This window comes from Phyllobates terribilis, unplaced genomic scaffold (assembly GCF_046119375.1).
Source record: "Phyllobates terribilis strain yellow unplaced genomic scaffold, ASM4611937v1 Scaffold_2__4_contigs__length_985480577, whole genome shotgun sequence".
Lineage (NCBI taxonomy): Eukaryota > Metazoa > Chordata > Amphibia > Anura > Dendrobatidae > Phyllobates > Phyllobates terribilis.
The window spans coordinates 44,699,730-44,724,789 of record NW_027362762.1 but is presented as its reverse complement, the minus strand read 5'-3'; the positions used below and the strand labels follow the sequence as shown (position 1 = coordinate 44,724,789).

The 25,060-nt window shown below is 42.8% G+C and overlaps 1 protein-coding gene across 3 annotated transcripts in view; it reads left to right on the top strand.

Moving 5' to 3' along the window:
- Positions 1-1,768: 1,768 nt before the first annotated feature.
- The window catches only part of MAP6 (microtubule associated protein 6), a 105,837-nt gene continuing 82,545 nt past the window's right edge, over positions 1,769-25,060 (top strand). The window contains exon 1 of one of the 3 annotated variants that reach the window (XM_073661423.1): positions 1,769-3,123. In XM_073661423.1, the coding sequence (XP_073517524.1) occupies positions 2,360-3,123 (764 nt within the window). In that variant the 5' untranslated portion in view covers positions 1,769-2,359. Of the gene's footprint in view, positions 3,124-5,397; positions 6,564-25,060 lie in introns of those variants that run through there. The other 2 variants (XM_073661409.1, XM_073661416.1) reach the window with 2 other exon arrangements.

Below are 25,060 nucleotides of genomic sequence, written 5' to 3'. Positions count from 1 at the left end.
ATCCACCATTCACAATAGATGATGTCACAGCTCACCTCCTCCTCCTGTACAATGACTGATAACAACACCTCTATATACAGTAGATAACACAGGATCCACCATTCACAATAGATGATATCACAGCTCACCTCCTCCTCCTGTACAATGACTGATAACACCTCTATATACAGTAGATGACACAGAATCCACCACTCACAATAGGTGATATCACAGCTCACCTCCTCCTCCTGTACAATGACTGTTAACACCTCTATATACAGTAGATTACACAGGATCCACCATTCACAATAGGTGATGTCACAGCTCACCTCCCCCTCCCTTTGCACACACTCATTAGATGCTTTAATACAAAATATAAGGTCAGAGTCTTTTCATTGCTGTTAATGTACATGTGAATTTCCTTAAAACAACAGGAAGTTAGCGCCTTAAATCCCCAGTGGCCGGTGTGAGAATTGCAAGATTTCTGTTATTTATTTACTACAAAGATTGTGATATGAGAAAGAATATTATGTACCAGAAAACCCTAATTTAATCAATAAATCATTTTCGGATGACTCGACCCCTTTAATGCAACATGTAGCACAAGACTCCTCACATAAATGGAGTTTCCTGTATGTTTTCATTTTTCACACTCCCACATATATAATATTAGCAAATCCCCGGGTGAGATTATAATTATCAGAGATTATCGGCTCCGGTGGATGTCGGCTGTTCCCTGTCTATATAATGTATGTTGTGCAGCATTATAGATTTCAGGACCATGGATGCCGGACAGCAGCACGGAGACTGCTGGGATTGGAGAAATCATTCACCTACATAAAGGATGTAGAAGCCAAAACAGTTCAATTTATTTAATGAAACCCCATTGCAAAAATTATTTTTAAAAAAATGCATGCATTTAAAATAAAGTGTCTAAAACCTTTAGCTGCGGGACGAAAGATGCAGACTTCCCTTATCCCATGCCAATCAGCTGTGATCACCCTGAAAACAATTTTTCATTCCCTTCATTTTTTTTCCCCCTAAGGCACATTTATTAAAACTAGCTCAAAGGAAAAGTGGGGACGAAAAGGTTACTGTTTTACTTTTCCAAAAGCCCGTTGAATAGTCAGAAATGAAATCTCATCGACTGTAAGCGATAAATCTTTCCTAATATTTGTACTTTGTAAAACAAAATAAATAGTAAAACTGCTTGCAACAATTTCAATAAATTCTTTTCCCAACAGCGGCACTGTGCAGAAACATTGTATCATTTTTTTTTTAATTAATAACATTTAAAATTAAATCAATACTTTTTTTTTACTTTTGGGGAAAAAAAGTATCACGTTTGCACATGTGGACCCTCGTCCTTTGTGTGTCCACTGTGCAGAAACATTGTATCATTCAAATGATACTTTTTTTTTCCTTCTTCTAATTTGCACATGTGGACCCTCGTCCTTTTGTGTGGAAAGTCATCTTTGCGCGATAATGTAAATTCCACTCCTTGTCGGTGTTGAAAATAAATATTTGATGTCATCATTTGAATGACCGTCGCTTTCATGTGTCGCCTTCATCGGAGACAGTGAATGTTCAACCATAAATAATTCACGTGGCGGCTCCTTCATCCGAGTGGAACCTGCCACAAGGCTTTCGCTAAGTGGAAAGTGACAATGGGGGTAATGAAATCCATCTGCTCCCCGCCTGACCCCCCTCCAGACAATGAACAGTTAACAAGCCGCAGTAACAAGCAGCCTCCTCTCCATTCATTTGAGACGTTGCCTTGCGTGCTGACGAAGGAGCCATCTCTCTCCCAGCATCTCTCCTCCTTCTCCGAACCCCCACCCCATCAGCAGCAGCAGCATTTAGGATGCAGATACCAGGGTGGGTGGGACCACTTCCTGCAGAGATCTTGCTCTCTGATTGTGGCAGGGTCTCACTGCCAGGATTGCAAGGAAACACCACACGCTCTGGTTGTGGGTGTGGAAGGGTTGTCCACCAGGATTGACTTCAGTTCCTGCATCATCATGCCATAGAGACACTTGCAGAAAGTGTTCCATGACTGAGCAGAGGGAAGGAGACACCATATCTTTATATTCCGGTTCTTGGTCTTTGCATTGACCATACAAAGCAGTAAAAGGGCAACCATGAGAAGAGGTTTATCTGCGACATGACTTTGAAAAATAACACCCTAAAATATATCTCTGGGAGTTGTCATATCCGGTGAGAAGAGCGCTGTCTACATTTGGCTGGGCAATCTCCTGGAAGGAGACCATCAGGACTAAACTGTTACTATTTCTACGTCTTGCAAGGTGGCTGGAAGGGAGAACCCAGAGTCTTCATTGTAGTTTGTAAGAGGCTCCCTACGACTGTCAGGGTGGAGGCTATGGCATGGCCCTGTATTACCAGGGCATGCTGCATTGCCCGTTTCTGGAACCAGTTAGATAAGGGCGACATTGCTGTTCCTTTGGTCTTCACCAAATATTCGGAGGTCACCGAAGGAAGTCAACAACACCATGCTCACCTTCAACAGCCTCAAGCCCGTCTTAGTTCTTATGCCGTTGAGGCACAGCCTGCCCAAGTAGAGGCAGATCATGGTGCTGGGTCTACCAGAGACTTGTCCCACCAACCTGGACCTGGTCATAGCAAGGAGACATCAGGTTCGGTCATGCGTCAGGATTATAAGCACTGGAATGTAAAACCAGAGGCGAGCTGCAAACCCAAGAGTGAGTATCAACCCTCTGAAGCTCCTTTCGAAAGAGAGACGCAGTATCAGAAAGATTTCAAAGCTTGGCCCATACCTCGTCGTGGGGACCATCCATGGATTCCAAAGCCTTCGCCAGGCCTCACTGCCCCAACAGCCTCAAGTGCTGCCAAAATGAAGAAAACACCAGTAGCCTTACCAGAGAAAAGGGCGGATGAACCACCGAAGGTAGAGTCTACAGAAATGGTGGTTCCCAAAGTCAAGGCCTCTGTTACCTTTAGCAGTGTGGCGGATATACAGTCTACTCATAAAGAGGTCCAAGAAAAGCGAAACAGGGAGAAGTCGCCATCTACAAGATGGTCCATGGAAGGCCTGAGACCAAGGGACGCAGCCGATATACTCAACAGGCAGATCAAACAGGAAGGAGGAGTGGGCACCTCGTACAGGTCAGCAAAACTATTTTTATATCAACTTTTTGTATCTCTGGGTCACTTATGGTCATATCAAGTCTTAAGGCCCAAGCATAACTCAAAATATCACCCGTAAAAAAACAATTAAGGAGTAATTCTAACAATCCAGACTACAACCAAAAGGTGGGAAAGGAAGTACATAAACCCCAAAAAGGTAAAATATAACAATCTTTATTATGTAGTAGATTAAAAATCCAATAAAGCATAGATTAATCAAAAAGAGGGGAAAATTCAAGACAAACACATGAATGGTTGCTAGTACAGTTGCTTTCGAAAAACTGCTTGCAAAATACATTTTTGAATGAAGATAGTCACCTATTAAAGATAATATTTCATCAATGTTTCTAAAAAAAACTTAAATTATCTTAAAAAATATATTATTTTTTTCTGTTTTCGTATGTAAGAACTTGATGCCCATTATCCTATGTGTGTCCTTGTCTAGTAAAGGCACAAAGCCAATTAGCTATTAATTATTAACCTGCCCTTTATTGTGCTTTTCATCTGTGAGATGATATTTTGTTTCCATATACAGATATATATTATAGAGAAGAACATAAATATCTCACAGCTGGGGGATATGTCAACACCTGATTTATTTATTTTTTATATTTTTAGCTTTTCTAATAATGGAATTTTCAGTGTTACCTTTTTTTTAGAAAATTATTTTCCGCTTATAGTTATATTTATTAAAACCAAAAGATTAAAAAAAAAATTATTTGCAATCTAAAAGCCAATTTTCCTAAGGATCTGATTTAATTTCTTAAAAACCTAATCTAATGTGACATTTTAATTGAATTTATTTCTAATTCATAATTTATTTAAATTCTTGTTTTTTTTTTTACTATTCAATAATGGATTGCATTACTTATTTTTATTGGTGTTTTATGAATAATGATAAGATTTTTCTTAATTATATATTTCATTATTTTTTACCTATATATATATTTTTTTACTATTCACTATTGATTTTATTTTTATTAATGCTAGGATTATTTTTGTAATTATATATATCATTATTTTTACCTTTTTTTTTTAACCATACATCCCCGATTTTATTACTTATTTTTTTATTAATGTTTTATGACTAATGATAGGATTGTTTTTTTTTTTACTAATTATAGATTTGTTTATTTTTTTACTATTTATTATTGATTTTATTACTTATTTTTATTACTGTTTTATAATTAACGAGAGGATTTTTTTTTTTCTAATTATATATTTGTTTATTTTTTACCTTTTTTTATAGTTACTTTTTTAATTACACAAAAATAAGGAAAACCTCAAGCCCTATAGACAATCCCCTCCCCTCCAAAAAAAATAAAAAAAATAACAGAATTAGTAGAAAGAAAGGGCATTATTCCATTGTAGCCCTTGTACACACTAGGGAATATTTCCCAATTCATTGTAAACATGTCAGGATGACTCCTTAGCAACCAATCAGCCATCAGGGTTAAGCAGCTTCTCCACGTAAAACAATAAAATCAGCAGTTTATTGTCAACGAGTCAACAAAAGGTAATTATTTCGTTTTATTTTCTGATTTTTTTTTATTTTTTTTTTTTCATTAAGTAAAAAGTAATCATGATATAAATTCTGAATTTTGCTTTAAATTGAGATGACAAACTTATTTTAAAATGTGAAAAAAAAATATGTATAAACAAATGGAATGCAAGTAATTGAATTTCTATGCACAGAGTAAATGGAATAAGATGCTAAGTTTGAGATTTATCGGCACCTGCGCGAATCAATTACCATTGTTATGAATGGGTGTAAGAAGATAATCATGATTAATTAAATCCTTCAGATTGGAAAAAAAAAAAAAAGAGAGAAGCGTAGCCTGATTCTAGAGGCCGAGGGCTGGATGTAGGGATGACTGTGTGTTTGCAATCTCATAGAGATATGGCGGGCACTGTCCACAGACTCTGGTGCTGAAATCAACCCAACTGGTTGTAAGGAGTATTGCAAAGGAGATAATAGGATTTCCTACACCAGCGATGGAATATGCACATAGATGTGTATATGGTGGGCTACTGTTTGTTGTTGGAGGTCCTTGGTGGATCAGTAATGGTGGATACTATGTAATCATGCAATAGACGAGTGCTGCACCCTCCATGCCGGAGATGCGCCTCTTGCAGTGTTCAGCCGTCCAGTGATTGGTGCATATGCCAGATGTGGTGTACCTGGCCATTAAGGGTTAAATGCACTGCACTCCTTCCCTCCCTCCTTCCTTCCTTCGCTCGCTCTCCCTCCTTTGATATTACATTTTAGGTGCTGCATAGTGGAGATCTTTTTGCCAGCATTAAATTCTCCTCCCCCTCTCGCTCTTCTCACTCTTCTTTTCCTTGGCATCTGGGGATGCAGAGAGCAAGGTGGGTGGGGTCCTCCCTTTTAGAGATGTTCGCCGGATTTCTTCTTCTTCTTCTTCTTCTTCCGACTACGGCTAGAGGTCACTGGATGCAAAATTAACATTTATTAATCAAGAGGGAAGAGGCATGAGACCGAGCTCTGGAATCCATCACTTGCAACTCGCCTTGTAGATCCACGGAAGCCATTTAGGCTTGTAAGGGATCTACAAATTTTTTTTTTTATCTCAAGGAATTTTTTTGTCTTTCTCGTTCACCAGCAACTGAACTATCTTCAAGGAGCAATAATTAAGAAAAAACAGAAGCTTCTCATTAATTGAGAGATAGGAATTCTCAAGGTTGTTAAAAATGGCATGGCCTTGTGTAACCAGGGCATGTTGCATTGCTCGCTTTGGGAATAAACAAGACAAGGGAGACATTGCCGTCCCTTTAATGTTTTCCAAATATTCGGAAGTGACAGATGGACCTCATCTTAGCCAGCCACCACGCCCTGGGTCTACTGCCATAGAAACTCAGCCACCGCTGGCAGATTCCTACTATGGAGGCCAGTCTAGGTCATCCAGGGACTACTCTAGGAGATTGGAGTCTACCAGGGGTTCGGTGATGAGACAAGATTTCAAGCCTTGGAAGGCAAATCCTGAGCAAAGCTGCAAACCAAGGAGTGAATATCTGCCCTCCGAAGCTCCCCTAGAAAGGGAGACCCAATACAAGAAAGATTACAGGTCGTGGCCAATTCCCCGCCAAGGTGACCATCCATGGATTCCAAAACCCATCCAAGGTCCGGTCTACATCCCTCCCATTGAGGACAGAAAGAAGAAAGATTTCATGGGTTCTATCTTACCACCTGTGGAGAAGAGGATAATTGATGCCGAAATAGCGGGTAGGGTAGCCATCGCCTATAACGTCACCCCTGAGATATTGGTATCGGTAGTAGAGGAAAGTAAAGTCATCCAGCACCGAGAATTATTAACCAGTGCCAATCCAGCATCCAAGGAGGCAGAGAGCCCACTGCAAAGTCAAGGGATGGAGGACCACGGAGCAAGATCCTCATACAGGTCAGAATAGAGCTTCACATAACATCCGGAGACGTCTGTTACAATGTTTCATTCATTAGTGTAAATATTTGGTTGTATTGAACAGCAGCCGTCGATTGTCGGAGTTTGTGGCACCAGTATAATTCTCCGTGCATGCTGATATCAGGGTCTTAAGTCATGTATCACGCTTTCTTAAGATTTTTTTTTTCCTTTATTTTTTTCAAAATGTTACTGTATAATTTTAAATATATTAACTAAATCTAAAATTATATTTTAAAATACATTTAATATAATTTTTTTGTATAATAATAAAAAAAAAATATATATATATATATATTTTTTTATTTTTTTTAAAGTAATGTCCTGTATATTAGCAAGAGAACTTCAGTTAAATTCTACTGAAAATAAGGGATCCTACACCCTGAGCCTTATGTGTCTAAACTGCAGATTAAAGCGATTTTCCAAAAATCGAAAATTTTTAGATTAATTCATAATTATATATATTTTTGTTAATAATAATAATGAAAAAAAACTTCCTGTTTTCTCTTTCTAGAAAGTAATGGGTTACATTACGTCATCCTTAAGGATGTCATGTTGTACAGTCATGTGACCTTGTCACGTGACCACATCCCTATGGATAGCAATAGCTCTGCACCCATGGGGGTTTATACAGGGGGAGGGGGCACGGATCACATAGTGCTTAATTTTGTTTGCACTTTTTATTCTTGGAAAACCCTTTTTAGACTTTTTTTCACGGCCAGCTATCCTGAAAAATGGCTGCCACAGAGAAGTAAGGATAGCCTGGCTATTACAAGGAACCTGTCTAGGATGTCATGCCTTGTTAAATAGTCCTATCTTAAAAGTAATTTATCGTTATGATTTTTACTGGAATTTAGAATTTCTAGCCAAGGATGTGGCAAAGAATAAACCCTTACTTTTCCCATAATGCACCATTTTCACAAGACCCATCTACACTAGAGGAAGTGTGCAGCTTTGACTGCTGCAAAGCATCATGGTCTGGAATGTTCAGACAATGAGAAGGACAAATAGATACATTTCTATTTTAATGTCCACAAATGTTGTTTTTTTATACACGTGATGTCATCGCGCCGTCATATGATCGTAGCGGCGCTGTCCATTTAACTGCAGCAGATGACGTCACATATTGTTATTACACATCTAATTAATGAGCCCTGTTTCTGTGGTGACTACACCCGACCGCGGCCATTAATGGAGAAACAGCTCTGTTGTTATGTTGCGGAGAAAACTACACCAAGACCGTTACCACAGCAGCAGCCAATCAGAGCACAGTTGGGTAATTTTCATTCTACACTCAATTATTGTAAGTGAATAGGAAAAAGGATTGTGGGAGAGTGAGGAGGGAAGGAAAGATGTGAACACAGGAAAAAAAAGATAGATGATAGATAGATGATAGATAATAGATGATAGATAGATGATAGATAATAGATAGATGATAGATAGATAATAGATGATAATAGATAGATAGATAATAGATAGATAGAAGATAGATAATAGATAGATAATAGATAGATAATAGATGATAATAGATAGATAGATAATAGATAGATAGAAGATAGATAGATAATAGATAGATAATAGATAGATAGATAATAGATAGATAATAGATAGATGATAGATAGGTGATAGATAGATGATAGATAATAGATAGATAGATAATAGATAGATATAGATAGATAGATAGATGACAGATAGATAAGTTTTATTGAAGGATTTGCTACCTCCATTTTTCCTATTTGTATTTTGGTATCTGATTGCCAGTGGATCAGGAGGTCGGCATCCATATTGGTGGATTGGTGCTGCTTTGTTGTTTTCTTTTTTCCTAGATAGATAGATACAATGGTGTAATAGTCCAATGGACCCCACCTGCGTGCTGGTCAGATCCATGGGCCCTTGTAGTGTTCTAGATCCTATAAAGACATATCTGTTCGCCCCCAATGTAATAATGTCCCCGATCCTGGGCCCCTTCCTGTAATAATGTCCCCGATCCTGGGCCCCTTCCTGTAATAATGTCCCTGATCCTGGGCCCCTTCCTGTAATAATGTCCCCGATCCTGGGCCCCTTCCTGTAATAATGTCCCCGATCCTTGGCCCCTCCCTGTAATAATGTCCCCCATCCTGGGCCCCTTTCTATTATAATATCCCCCATTCTAGGCCCTTTCTAGTAAAAATGTGCCCCATCCTAGGCTGCTTCGAGTTGTAATGTCCCCCATTCTGGGCTTCTTCCTGTAATAATGTCCCCCATCCTGTCCCATTCTTATAATAATTTCCCCCATCGTGAGCCTTTTCTTGTAATAATGTCCCTCATCCTAGACCCCTTCCTGTAATAATGTCCCCCCAATCTGGACCACTTCCAGTAATAATGTCCCCCATCCTGGGCACCTTCCTGTATTAATGTCCCCCCCATCCTGGACCTTCCTGTAATAATGTGCCCCATCCTGGTCCCTTCCTGTATTAATGTCCCCTATCCTGGGCCCCTACCTAGTATAATGTCCCCTGTCTTTGGCCCCTTATTGGTCCTACGACGTGCACCGTCCTCTTCCATAGACTGTGATAAGGCCAATAGCTGACTTGGGCGAATCTACCACTGGCAGTGACATGCACCACCTGTGATGGGCATGCCGACATAAGCTAATGGTCTCTGATTGGTCAGCAACATATATTGTGGTGCAAGGAGCGGGCGGGTCTTCAGAGGAATGTGTGCCCGAAGGACCTGCATGTTGGTCAGATGTTTAGTCCCTCATAGCATTTTAGATCCTATAAAGATATATGTACACCCCGCCTTGTAATAATGTACCCCATTCTGGGCCCCTTTCTGTAACAAAGTTTCCCATCCTTGGCCCCTTCCAGTAATAATGTCTTGCATCCATGCCCCTTCCTGTAATAATGTCCCACATCCTGGTCCCTTCTTGTGATAAAGTCACCCAGCCTGGCCCCTTCCTGTAATAATTTCCTCTATCTTGGCCCTTCCTGTACTAATGTCACCATCCTGGGCCCCTTCCTAGTATAATGTCCCCCGTCTTTGGCCCCTTACTGGTCCTACGATGTACGCAGTCCTCTTACATAGACTGCGCAAAGGCCAGCAGCTGACTTCGGTGCACCCACCTCTGGTGACGTATGACGTCACTGACATGCAACACCTATGACGGGCACCCCAACATCAGCTGACGGCCTCTGATTGGCTGGCGGTGTGTATTGTGGTGCAGGGAGCCAAGGGGTCTCTGAACTGCAATACATTTCAGCTGAATGTGTGTCTGAGGACACACATCCAGCTGAAATAGGCACTGGCGTCAGTGGATCCCCCTCCTGCACAAGTCCAGTCACGGTCACAACCTCTGTGACCAAGATCGTTAAACTCCTGGATAGATAGATGGATAGATAGGTGGTAGATGAACGTCTCAGCCTTCGGATGTCAAACAAATGACCCCGACTTTTTGTAAACACTGAAAAATATAGACATTCGGATCCTCTTGAATACATGGACCAGAGCTGGAAATGAATCCCTAGTGCCCATCGGATACAGGGAAATATCTGTCCCTACCTGGAAAAATAAAAGCATCAAGCAGGGCCGCTGCTCAGGGGGAATATTGGTCTGGTACAAAGAGGAGCTCCATCAGTACATCCAACCGGTGGCTCCATCAGTACATCCAACCGGTGGCTCCATCAGTACATCCAACCGGTGGCTCCATCAGTACATCCAACCGGTGAAGAGAGGAGACAGCCACATATGGGTCAGAATCAGCAGCTCCATCCTCACCTCTCAGTCTGATGTCTACCTCCGTGAAACCTACATACCACCACCAGAGAGTCACCCTACCTCAATCCAGACAGCTTAAAAATCTTACAAGGAGAAGCTGCCCATTACCAGGCCATGAGAAAAGTTCTCATATTTTTAGACGACAATCCAAGAACAGGGACAGAAAAAGACTTTCTGACCAAGGATGGGAACATCTACATATTTGGAGGGAAACAGCTATTACAGTACAGTCATCAGAAGCATCAAAAAGCTCCTGAACTTATGCAGAAGTTTAGGACTTCATATTCTTAATGGTCGCACCGAGGGAGATTCTCTAAACTCCCATGTAGGAAGGAGTGTAGTAGATTATGCCATTACAGATAAGGACCTGGCAAATATCAGCGCCTTTATAGTCACCCCACAAACGCACCTGACAGATCACAGCCAACTTCTTCTGTACATGAAATCCACCAAGAAAAGCCTCAGCAGAGCGGCCTCCTCAACCTGCCTCCATCCCACAAATGGTCCAAGATGTCGGCAATAAAATATAAAGAGGCTCCCAGCAGCCCCGAAATACAGGAGATGCTCAACCACTTCTACAACAAGGACTACAAGATTAACCCAGAAGGACTGAGTCAAGCTGCAAAAGACCTCAATGATATATTCTACACCATGGCCAGATTGTCCGGCCTTAAAGTCAACTACAAGAGGCTAAAACAAAAACAGATCAATGGATGGTTTGACAGAGAATGTAAAGCCGTTCGGAAGATCTCAAACAAGAAACACAGAGACCCCAACCACCCGGGTCTGAGGGACGCCTACGACATCATACAAAGGCAAAACAAACAAGTCCTCAGAAGGAAGAAGCAAAGTTACATCTCCACCAAACTTAGCCAACTCCAAGACTCCCTCCAAGACAACTCCTTCTGGGAACTATGGAACCAACATGGGCACAAAAAGCAAGAAAAGCAACATCCATATCCAAAATGGCAACATCTGGCTCCAGTACTTCAGAGACCTCTATAAAGACATCCTGAAGGAAGGACTAAGCCAAGAACAGAAAACATGATGGGAAAACTAAAGGCAATCGAGGTAAAAAATTTCCAAAACCCTCTGGATAGACCAATCGCATTACAGGAAGTTGCAGAGAGAATCTCTTCCATAAGGTGCAGAAAAGCCAGTGGCCTGGATGGAATCCCACCAGAAACGCTGAAGTACAGCCAGGGCCGGTTTTAGACAAAGTGGGGCCCTGGGCTAAAGTTTAAAGTGGGGCCCGAAATGCTGAAATATTGCACCTGAATTCAGGCCGCTAAACAAATGTGATCGACAATATTGAAGTCATTCAACGCTTGTTTCCAGGTCTCTTTACACCGGCTGAGGAAGAATGATGGGCACAGAACAATCACTAATAGATCAATCTGTCTCCAAACAGCATCATGTTATCAGTTTACACCCGGCGATGTGCTGCCGAGAAAGAGGATTTTTGTTCCAGCATAAACAATCCAATAACTCGATGAATAGGCAGCATATTGCTTGTTTAGTATAATATACCCCATAGTCCTCTATATAGTATAATACATTCCCCATAGCCCTCCATACAGTATAATGCACTCCCCATAGTCCTCCATATAGTTTAATGCACTCCCCATAGTCCTCCATACAGTATAATGCACTCCCCATAGTCCTCCATATAGTATAATGCACTCCCCATAGTCCTCCATATAGTATAATACATTCCTCATAGCCCTCCATACAGTATAATACACTCCCCAAATTCCACCATACAGTATAATGCACTCCCCATAGTCCTCCATATAGTATAATGCACTCCCCATAGTCCTCCATATAGTATAATACATTCCCCATAGCCCTCCATACAGTATAATGCACTCCCCATAGTCCTCCATATAGTATAATGCACTCCCCATAGTCCTCCATATAGTATAATACATTCCTCATAGCCCTCCATACAGTATAATACACTCCCCATATTCCTCCATACAGTATAATGCACTCCCCATAGTCCTCCATCTACTATAATGCACTCCCCATAGTCCTCCATATAGTATAATACATTCCCCATAGCCCTCCATACAGTATAATACATTCCTCATAGCCCTCCACACAGTACAATGCACTTCCCATAGTGATCCATACAGTATAATGCACTCCCCATAGTCCTCCATACAGTATAATACACTCCCCATAGTCCTCTATATAGTATAATGTACTCCCCATAGTCCTCTATATAGTATAATACACTCCCCATAGTATAATGCACTCAATAGTCCTTCATATAATATAATGCACTCCCCATAGTCCTCCATACAGGGTAATGCAAGTCCCATATAATAAAATAGTATAATGCACTCCCCATTGTTCTTGATAGAGGATAATGCAGACACCATATAGTATAATGCAGCCACCATATAGTATATATAGTATAATGCACCACATGATACTCGATAGAGTATGATGCAGCCCCCCCATAGAGTATAATGCAGATCCCTTCATAAAGCATAATGCAGCCCCCCTCGTAGAGTATAATGCCGCCCTCCATAGAGTATAATGCAGCCCCCCTCAGAGTATAATGCAGCCCCCCTCAGAGTATAATGCAGCCCTCCATAGAGTATAATGCAGCCCTCCATAGAGTATAATGCAGCAGCCCTCATAGAGTAAAATGCAACCCCCCTCAGAGTATAATGCAGCCCCCCTCAGAGTGTAATGCAGCCCTCCTCAGAGTATAATGCAGCCCCCCTCAGAGTATAATGCCGCCCTCCATAGAGTATAATGCAGCTTCCATCTGAGTATAATGCAGCCCCCCTCAGAGTATAATGCAGCCCTCCATAGAGTATAATGCAGCCCTCCATAGAGTATAATGCAGCAGCCCTCATAGAGTAAAATGCAACCCCCCTCAGAGTATAATGCAGCCCCCCTCAGAGTGTAATGCAGCCCTCCTCAGAGTATAATGCAGCCCCCCTCATAGAGTATAATGCCGCCCTCCATAGAGTATAATGCAGCTCCCATCAGAGTATAATGCAGCCCCCCTCATAGTATAATGCAGCCCCACTCATAAAGTATAATGCAGCCCCCCCTCATAGAATATAATGCAGCCCCCCTCATAGAGTATAATGCAGCTTCCTCTGAGTATAATGGAGCCCCCCTCAGAGTATAATGCAGCCGCCCTCATAGAGTATAATGCAACCCCCCTCATAGAGTATAATGCAGCCCCCTCAGAGTATAATGCAGCCCTCCTTAGAGTATAATGAAGCCCGTCTCATAGAGTATAATGACGCCCTCCATAGAGTATAATGCAGCCTTCCAGAGTATAATGCAGCCCCCTTCAGAGTATAATGTAGCCCTCCCCAGAGTATAATACAGCCCCCCTCATAGTATAGTGCAGCCCCCCTCATAGAGTATAATGCAGCATCCTCAGAGTATAATGGAGCCCCCCTCAGAATATAATGCAGCCCTCCATAGAGTATAATGCAACCCCCCTCAGAGTATAATGCAGCCCTCCATAGAGTATAATGCAAGCCCTCCATAGAGTATAATGCAGCCCCCCTCAGAGTATAATGCAGCCCTCCATAGAGTATAATGCAGCCCTCCATACAGTATAATGCACTCCCCATAGTCCTCCATATAGTATAATGCACTCCCCATAGTCCTCCATATAGTATAATGGGCCCCATAGTCCTCCATATAGTATAATACACTCCCCATAGCCCTCCATATAGTATAATGCACCCCATAGTCCTCCATATAGTATAATACACTACCCATATTCCTCCATACAGTATAATGCACTCCCCATAGTCCTCCATCTAGTATAATGCACTCCCCATAGTCCTCCATATAGTATAATACATTCCCATAGCCCTCCATACAGTACAATGCACTTCCCATAGTCCTCCATACAGTATAATACACTCCCCATAGTCCTCTATATAGTATAATGCACTCCCCATAGTCCTCTATATAGTATAATGCACTCCCCATAGTATAATGCACTCTATAGTCCATATAATATAATGCACTCCCCATAGTCCTCCATACAGGGTAATGCAAGTCCCATATAATAAAATAGTATAATGCACTCCCCATTGTTCTTGATAGAGGATAATGCAGCCACCATATAGTATAATGCAGCCACCATATAGTATAATGCACCACATGATACTCGATAGAGTATGATGCAGCCCTCCATAGAGTATAATGCAGATCCCTTCATAAAGTATAATGCAGCCCCCCTCGTAGAGTATAATGCCGCCCTCCATAGAGTATAATGCAGCCCCCCTCAGAGTATAATGCAGCCCTCCATAGAGTATAATGTAGCAGCCCTCATAGAGTAAAATGCAACCCCCCTCAGAGTATAATGCAGCCCCCCTCAGAGTGTAATGCAGCAGCCCCCCTCATAGAGTATAATGCCGCCCTCCATAGAGTATAATGCAGTCCCCCTCAGAGTATAATGCAGCCCCATTAGAGTATAATGCAGCCCCCCTCATAGTATAATGCAGCTCCACTCAAAGTATAATGCAGCCCCCCTCATAAAGTATAATGCAGCCCCCCTCAGAGTATAATGCAGCCCCCCTCATAGAGTATAATGCAGCCCCCCTCATAGAGTATAATGCAGCATCTTCCGAGTATAATGCAGCCCCCCTCAGAGTATAATGCAGCTCTCCTCATAAAGTATAATGCCGCCCTCCGTAGAGTATAATGCCGCCCTCCATAGAGTATAATGCAGCCCCATCAGAGTATAATGCAGCCCCCTTCAGAGTATAATGTAGCCCTCCCCAGAGTATAATACAGCCCCCCTCATAGTATAATGCAGCCCCCCTCATAGAGTATAATGCAGCACCTTCAGAGTATAATGCCGCCCCCCTCAGAGTATAATGCAGCCCCCCTCAGAGTATAATGCAGCCCCCCTCAGAGTATAATGCAGCCCTCCATAGAGTATAATGCAAGCCCTCCATAGAGTATAATGCAAGCCCCCCTCAGAGTATAATGCAGCCCTCCATAGAGTATAATGCAGCCCTCCATAGAGTATAATGCAGCCCCCATCAGAGTATAATGAAGCCCTCCCCAGAGTATAATGCAGCCCCCCTCATAGTATAATGCAGCCCCACTCAGAGGATAATGCAGCTCCACAGAGTATAATGCAGTCTCCCCTCATAAAGTACAATGCGGCCCCCTCATACAGTATAATGCAGTCCCACTCAGAGTATAATGCAGTCCCACTCAAAGTATAATGCACCCCCCCTCATAAAGTATAATGCAGCCCCCCCTCATAGAGTATAATGCAGCCCCCCTCATGGAGTATAATGCAGTCCCCCTCATAAAGTATAATTCAGCCCCACTCATAGTATAATGCAGCCCCCCTCAGAGTATAATGCAGCCCCCCTCAGAGTATAATGCAGCCCCCCTCATAGAGTATAATGCCGCCCTCCTCAGAGTATAATGCAGCCCCCCTCATAGAGTATAATGCTGTAGCCCTCCATAGATTATGCTGCCCTCCATAGAGTATAATGCAGCCCCCTCATAGAGTATAATGCAGCCCCCCTCAGAGTATAATGCAGCCCCCCTTATAGAGTATAATGCAGCCGTCCTCCATAGAGTATAATGCCGGCCTCCATAGAGTATAATGCAGCCCCCCTAGAGTATAATGCAGCCCCACTCAAAGTATAATGCAGTCCCGCTCATAAAGTATAATGCAGCCCCCCTCAAAGAGTATAATGCAGCCCCCCTCAAAGAGTATAATGCAGCCCCCCTCAGAGTATAATGTGGCCCCCACTCAAAGTATAATGCAGCCCCCCTCATAAAGTATGATGCAGCCCTCCTCATAAAGTATGATGCAGCCCTCCTCATAAAGTATGATGCAGCCCCCCCTCATAAAGTATAATGCAGCCCCCCTCAGAGTATAATGCAGCCCCCCTCAGAGTATAATGCAGCCCCCCTCATAGAGTATAATGCAGCCCCCCTCATAGAGTATAATGCAGCCCCCCTCAGAGTATAATGCAACCCCCCTCAGAGTATAATGCAGCATCCTCAGAGTATAATGCAGCCCCCCTCATAAAGTATAATGCAATGGAGAAACCCCCGGACCCCAGAGACCACCAGATCCTGAGCCGGTATAGACTCTGTGCCCACAATCTGGCCATAGAGTCCGGCTGGAACAGACAGAGCTACAAGCCCAGGGAGCAGTGGAGTAACTAAAGTCCAATGGGCCCTGATGCAGAATTTGCACCTGGGTCCCCACCTGCATGTTGGTCAGATGTATGGGCCCTTGTAGTATTCTAGGTCCTATAAAGACATATATGTTCACCCAAAATTTCTCTTAAACAGTTTTTATTAGATGTTTTCATATATAACAAACAAAAAAAATAACAAGTGTCCATGCAGGGAAAAGGAAAAGCAAAAATAGCAAAACAGTCAAATAGAACAGTAAGACAATGAAGTAAAACATAACCGCTTTCATGAGTCAAATTCACTCAAAAACCATTGACTGATTGTCCAGAACATTGCCATAATGCTGTCTTGAGTATTATATTCCTTATCATCATAAACATCCGAGAAACAAAATAAAAACGGTGCCTAGCTTCTCCATCCTACATAAGAAACCCACTTCAACTATCCAATCCCCGATATTGGGGGCTGTCTTAGAACGTCACTTCCTAGGAATGATAGTATGAGTGGCCGCTATGCAATGTTTTAGGAGTCCTATCTTAATGTTCCTAAAGGAGCCTTCAGTCATTGACAGTAGGCCAAGTTGTGTGTTACTTTGAATGATGTCACCAGAAACCTTTGAGTATGTTCCAAAGTCTTTTAATTGTTGGACAATCCCACCAGATGTAGAGCATGGTACCCTCAGGTGCCTCGCATCTCCAGCAGAGGTCAGATACCAGGGGGTATATCTTATGAAGGGGTGCTGGACATCTGTACCAACTAGTTAAAAGTTTCAAGTTTGTTTCCTGAGCCCTACAAGCCAGGGGAAGCCTGTGTGCACAGAAAAAAAAGCTCTTTTCCATTCCATCATCAATGATTCCAATGGCGTTAGATCTGTTTCATATATTGAAGCCAGCTGGTGGGACGACACACAAAGGAACGTAGCTGCAAATACGCAAACCATGATATATGGAGTTCTGGAAATTCCTCCCTCAGCTCCGCCAGTGATTGCTGTCTTTCTAACATTCTACAGACGTGCATGATTCGGAGTTTAGGTGTGTTGGACCGCACCAAAAACGACCCTACTCCAACACCAATGGGGGGGGGGGGCGACTCGGGATTGTCAACCAATGGGGTCATGGGACCGGGGCTATTTGAGAAACGCTGTGTCAAAATAAGAGTCCCATATTTTAAGTAAGTCCCGTGTCAGAAAAGGTAGGGATTTGGTCAAATTACAATGTGTCTTAGGAATCCAAAGTAATGAAGTCAATGCCAGTTTCACCCAAAATTTAATAATGTCCCCCGTCCTGGCTCCTTGTTGCAATAATCTCCCCCATCCTGGGCCACATGATAGAACATTTTCCCCAATCCTGAGCCCCTTCCTGGTATAATGTCCCCATCCTGATATAATGTCCCCCATCCTGGTATAATAGCCCAATCCTGGTATAATGTTCCTATTCTGGTATAATGCCCTCATTTTGGCATATTGTCCCCCATCCTGGTATAATGGCCCCATCCTGGTATAAAGCCCCCATCCTGATATAATGTCCCCCATCCTGATATAATGTGCCCCATTCTGGTATAATTTCCCATTATGGTATAATGTCCCCCATCCTGGTATATTGTCCCCCATCCTGGTATAATGGCCCCATCCTGGTATAACACCCCCATGCTGATATGTCCCCCATCCTGGAATAATGCCCCCATACTGGTATAATGTCCCCATTCTGGTATAATGCCCCCATTTTGGTATAATGTCCCCCATCCAGGTATAATGCCCCCCATACTGGTATAAAACCCCCATCCTCATATAATGTTCCCCATCCTGGTATAATGTCCCCCATACTGGTATAAAACCCTCATCTTCATATAATGTTCCCCATCCTGGTATAATGTCCCCCATACTGGTATAAAACCCCCATCCTCATATAATGTTCCCTATCCTAGTATAATGTCCCCCATACTGGTATAAACCCCCCATCCTCATATAATGTCCCCCATACTGGTATAAAACCCCCATCCTCATATAATGTCCCCCATCCTGGTATATTGTCCCTCATCCTGGAATAATGCCCCCATACTGGTATAATGTCCCCATTTTGGCATATTATCCCCCATCCTGGTATAATGTCCCCCATCCTGGTATAATGTCCCCCATCTTCATATAATGTTCCCCATCCTGGTATAATGTCCCCCATACTGGTATAAAACCCCCATCTTCATATAATGTTCCCCATCCTGGTATAATGTCCCCCATACTGGTATAAACCCCTCATCCTCATATAATGTTCCCTATCCTGGTATAATGTCCCCCATACTGGTATAAAACTCCCATCCTCATATAATGTCCCCCATCCTCATATAATGTTCCCTATCCTGGTATAATATCCCCCATACTGGTATAAAACCCCCATCCTCATATAATGTTCCCTATCCTGGTATAATGTCCCCCATACTGGTATAAAACCCCCATCCTCATATAATGTTCCCCATCCTGGTATAATGTCCCCCATACTGGTATAAAACCCCCATCTTCATATAATGTTCCCCATCCTGGTATAATGTCCCCCATACTGGTATAAACCCCTCATCCTCATATAATGTTCCCTATCCTGGTATAATGTCCCCCATACTGGTATAAACCCCTCATCCTCATATAATGTTCCCTATCCTGGTGTAATGTCCCCATTCTGGTACAATGTCTCCTTACCTTCTTCTCCAGGACATTGTTAAAATAAACAAATGATTCTACTCACCTTCCCCCACTCCCACGCCGTGCGGTATCATCTTGTGTAGCCAGCGCGGGAGCCGGCATGGGCAACACATGATGTCACTGCCATGCGCTGAGTGTCACTGGTGAGCCAATGTCTGTGACTGGCCACTGATTAGCCGGCTGGTGTATATTGTAGGGCAGGGAGCCGGCGCGTCTCTGACCCGCAATACATTTCACCTGAATGTGCATCCGAGGACACACATCCAGGTGAAATTGTTGTCGGCGAGCCCATCTCCTGCAAGTCCCCGGTCATGGTCGTATCGTCTGCGATCGCTACGCCCTTGCCAGGGAGGACAGACTGAACCTACACTGTGACCTGGAGGATGAGACCATTTCCTGCTACACTGCACCAAATACTCAGCAGTGAGCGACACTCACTTCAGGAGACTCTCCGATCTCTTCCCAGATTTTAACTCCATGAAGGAGGAAGAGGAAACTTAAATCCTGCGGGGCAAAAAGAGAGCGCGAGGAAGATAGCAGTGCAATATGTGAGCGCTGATCATAGACTGTAGGGACCGTCATAGGACACGGACTTCTATAGTCCCTACCTCTACTGTGCCCCCATCCATTGTTTCTACAGTCCCTACTCATCGTTCCTATTCCTTATTGGCAAAAATTAATGTGTATTTGGTCCTGCGTATAAAAAGTTCGTTGAATCTGAATTTCATAGATAGCAAAAACAAACGAGCACTGTACAAGTAGTTTTCAAGAACTTCCTAAACAATATCCAAAAAAAGTGAAAACTTTTATTCTGCCATGGTTATACTTACACTTTTTCTAACCTTAACTAGGATTAGAGTTAGGGACTGGTTTAGGATTAGGGTTAGATTTAGGGCTAGGGATTGATTGGGTTAGGATCAGTGATAGGGCTATTTTATATATTTAGGCTGTGTGCCCACGTAGCGTTTTTCAAGCGTATATGCTGCGGAATTTCCGCAGCGTAAACGCTTGAAAAACGCATGTATATCCGCACCCCATGGTCCCCAATGGCAATCCGTAATGTCAATGCCCATGCTGCGGATTTTTCTGCAGCGTATATGCTGCAGTCAAAAATCCGCAGCATGTTCATTAATTTTGCGGAAGCGCAGCGGAATCAATGTGCGGATGGTACCCAAGTCTGGATGAGAGGAGACTCTCATCCAGACCTGGGTACCAAAGAACCTGTAAAAAAAAGAATAAAATAAAGTTTATACTTATCTTCTGATGTTTTCCCTCCGTCGCGCTGTTGTCTGAAGGACCTGCCACGTCATTGAGTCATGTGACCCACCACATGACTCAATGACGTCACCGCAGGTCCTGCACACAACAGCGTGAGCCGCTCAAGACTCCGGACGGGGCAGAGGATGCATCAGAAGGTGAGTATAAAGTTTATTTTTTTATTTTTTACCATTCTGAACAAGTTGTCAAGCACTTTTCCAAGTGATGCTTGGAGAAGTGCTTGATAACCCGCATGCGGAAATGCATGCAAAGACGCCTCACAAACGCTTCTACCTGGCGGGAAAACCGCATGTAATATCCGCATGCGATTTTCCCGCCAGGGAGAAGCGTAAAAAATATGCTTCAGGTCCGCAACGTGGGCACATAGCCTTAATGGCCTTCAGCTTGATCTGGAGCAATGGCGACTTGATGGATGAACGCGCTGTAGGAAGATCGATCTTGTGCAAGGCTAGATAGGTCCACCACGGATCTTGTGCAAGGCTAGATAGGTCCACCACGGATCTTGTGCAAGGCTAGATAGGTCCACCACGGATCTTGTGCAAGGCTAGATAGGTCCACCACGGATCTTGTGCAAGGCTAGATAGGTCCACCACGGATCTTGTGCAAGGCTAGATAGGTCCACCAGGGTCTTTTCCGATAGGGCTAGGGTGAGAAAATTGTTGCATAAAAAAAAAAGAAAAGCAAGAAAAAAAACATAACTTTTTCTTTTTTTAAATTTTAAACCTGAAAAAAATTAAGAGGTCACAGCGATAACTATAATGACATCAGTATTTTGACCTCCCTACCACACTTAGATGCCTTAATATTCCAGGAGTTCCCTGCCTCTACCGTTGGGTCACCAATGTATATTACTATGATTCTAAGACTTTTGCAAGAAAAAAGTTTAAAAGTAGGATGATGATGTTTGTCCATTGATACATCAGTGACTTCACTATGGATGATAGAACAGTAGGAAATAATTGGTTGCTGAGATATTCATGTGGGTCGGGAGCCCCCTTTAAGTCACATTTCTTCCTGTTTGTACCCCGAAATCAATTCTGAAGACAACTTTTCTTTAACTATGCAAACTAGCTCTTCTCCAGAAAGAAGAAAAGTGTGACTACCCTGTAAGTCAATGTCACAACTTTTAACCAGTTCAAGACCAGGTTAATTTGTTCTGTTATTCACTAGGCATAGTTTAGCTTTCATTTTTTCTAATTTTTTAAAAGCACAAAGTGCAGCTATGTTTTAGTCTTTTTTTTCCTTGACACATAAGGATTTATTTTTAGGACAATTGCATATTTTTTTTAGTGATATAAATAGAAAATATAAATAAAATAACAGAAACGGCATGGGTAGTTTTGGATTTTTAGGGGCAGAGCTGTAATTTGCACTAGTTTTAGTATTTTTTTCTTTTTTTTTTTAATTTATTTAATTTGATTTATTTTGTAATTCTCTATTTTGTATTTGTTTTGGGTTTATTTTTAGATGCCTTGAACTCAATTCATCATTTGCACTTGTTTCGAAGTGACTTTTCTTTTTTGTAACTTATGGAATTCATTGCCGTTTTCTTGCAACAGCGACGTTGTTAAATAAGAAACCTGTTTCCATTGTTTGTTTGATTTTTCCTACTGGCGAAGAGTTTTTTTCTTTTACTTTTTTTTTTTTTTCTCAAGTTTTTACATTAAATAATTCACACAGCCCCTGATGATGTCTCATGCAAGTCTTCAGCTCCACAGAAAAAAATATAATAAAATAAAATAAAAAATTGGGCAGGTTTCGTACTCCAGTCGAATGCTGGAATACAATTGTGCAAACATTTTACAACATTTCAAAAAGGTCAGAAATGATGAATGAGGCATCTGGATAAAGAATCTGCAGAAAGAACCACGGCCGTAATGTCAAACACACACAAAGAAAAAAAAAACAGACAAAACTGAGGAAAGGTAACTTGAAAAAAAGGGCACAAAATAAATAATATAAGGCACAAATTAAAAAAAATCACTATTAGAACCAGAACTAAGGGGCGAAGACTATGATGACTCAGGACCTTTGTAGGACGCTTTAATATTGCATTTTTTTTTTTATTTCTCACATCTTCTTGACTGCTGATCGGGTTCTGGCGAGACCCAGAAGCTCATCAGATACCCAGAACTGGACTTTCTGCAGGATTATTCGCACTGGCGCTATAGTCACCATTATTATTTCCAGGACTGTTCACACTAAACTCCATAAGCACAGTGTATACAGGGACCAGGCAGGCAGAGATGGTGATAAACCATCTCTGCCTTCTTAGTAAGAAGTCAGGATATTCAAAATGTCTAGGTGTCTAGATAGAAAAAATGTTCTCCCTATTGGAGGGAGCGTTGCCCTAAACAGTCACCACTATGTGGATCTCCACACGAAGGATCAGCTCCTTCCTTAATACGGGGACAGACATTTTGCTCACAGTCATTCATTCAATCCGAGAGGAATCACCAATTTATTCCCATAAACCTGACACTTAATGTTCTGCCGTCTGTTCAGAGCAGTCGTGTGGCCAAAAGTAATCAAATCCGTCACAAAGAGATGAAAAGTCTCTTGCTGCCGATTTGTAGCAGGAAATTCACCCGCTGACTCCAGTTTGTTACATCTCCCAAATCTAAAGGGGATTTCTGTGGGATTTTTGTGAAGGTTTTATGAAGTTTTATCACTTTCTAAAATACTTTATTTCTTCATCATTTTCAACATGCTGTTATCTTCGTGTCTATGAAGGGAAACATATATTTTTTTTATGCTGCTAATGCAATGGCAGAATATTGAAGGCCATCTCTGACAGCCACAGTGCCCCCATTAAAGCCACAGTGCCCCCATTAAAGCCACAGTGCCCCCATTAAAGCCACAGTGCCCCCATGAAAGCAACAGTGCCCCCATGAAAGCCACAGTGCCCCCATGACAGCCACAATGACCTCATGACAGCCACAGAGCCACCATGACAGCCACAGAGCCACCATGACAGCCACAGAGCCACCATGACACCACATGCGCCCACGACAGTCACAATGCCCCCATGACACCACAATGCCCCCATGACAGCCACAATGCCCCCATGGCAGCCACAACACCCTTTCTACTTTCCCCTATGCCCCCATGACCAGGGGCATAATTAAAAATCTGGGGGCCCCATAGTGAATTGTGTCCCATAGTGAATTGTGTATTTTAGGCAAAAAATGATATATATACACACCGTATATACTCGAGTATAAGCCGAGGTACCTAATTTTACCACAAAAAAGAGGGTGGGAAATGCAGAAGCTACTGGTACATTTCCCCATCCTGGTAGTATTGCCCACTCCTGGTATGCATGGCACCACCTCACACCCCAATTCTGGTATGTATAGGATCCCTCATCCCCCAATTCTGGAATACATAGGACCCCTCATCCCCCAATCCTGGTATGCATAGGACCCCTCATTCCCCAATCCTGGTATGTATAGGACCCCTCATCCCCCAATCCTGGAATGCATAGGACCCCTCATCCCCCAATCCTGGTATGGATAGGACCCCTCATCCCCCAATCCTGGTATGTATAGGACCCCTCATCCCCCAAATCTGGTATGTATGGCCTCCTCATCCCCCAATCCTGGTATGCCTGGCCCCCTCATCCCCCAATCCTGGTATGCATGGCCCTATCATCCTCAATCCTGGTATGCATGGCCTCCTCATCCCCCAATCCTGGTATGTATAGGACCCCTCATCCCCCAATCCTGGTATGTATAGGACCCCTCATCCCCCAATCCCGGTATGTGTGGGCTCCTCATCCCCCAATCCTGGTATGTATGGCCCCATCATCGCACACATAAAAAAATAAACACTTATGCTCACCTTCCTTCCTCACCTCTGCTTCGGCGCTGCGTCTTGTTCTCCTGCTGCAGCTCATGTTAGCAGCTGAGAGCGCATGGCGTCACAGGCATGCGCTGTCAGACACTGCTGTGAGCTGCCGGCATATTCACTCCTCTCCACGCCGGGACTATGGGCGTGGAAAAGAATGAATATGTATTCTCTTTAGTAGCGGGCACTGACAGCAGGAGTCGTGGCTCAGTGCTCCTCCGTGCCCGCTACTAAAGATAATGAATATTCACTCTTCTCCACGCCCATGGGAGTGGAGAAGAGGGAATATTCATTTCTCTTTAGCAGTGGGCACATGTGGTAGGTGCAGCAGCGGCTCCTGTGTGTGCACCGCTCCTCCGCCGCCGCAATCCCCCCCCCCCACTATACCATCCACCATCGAAATCTCTATATACTCGGGTATATACCAGAGTATAAGCCGAGGGGGGCTTCTTCAGCACAAAAAATGTGCTGAAAAACTCGGCTTATACTCGAGTATATACGGGGTGTAATAATATATATATATATCATTTTTTAAATTTTAAAAATTACAAAAAGGAAAATGGTCCAATGCAAAAGTTTGGGCACCCTTGAAGATTTTTGTGCTCAAATAACTTTGACCAAGGTTTCAGACCTTAATTAGCCTGTTAGGGTTATGGCTTGTTCACTATCATAGTTAGGAAAGGCCATATGATACAAATCTCCCAGCTTAATAAAAACCCAGCATCCTCTAACCTTGTGCCAA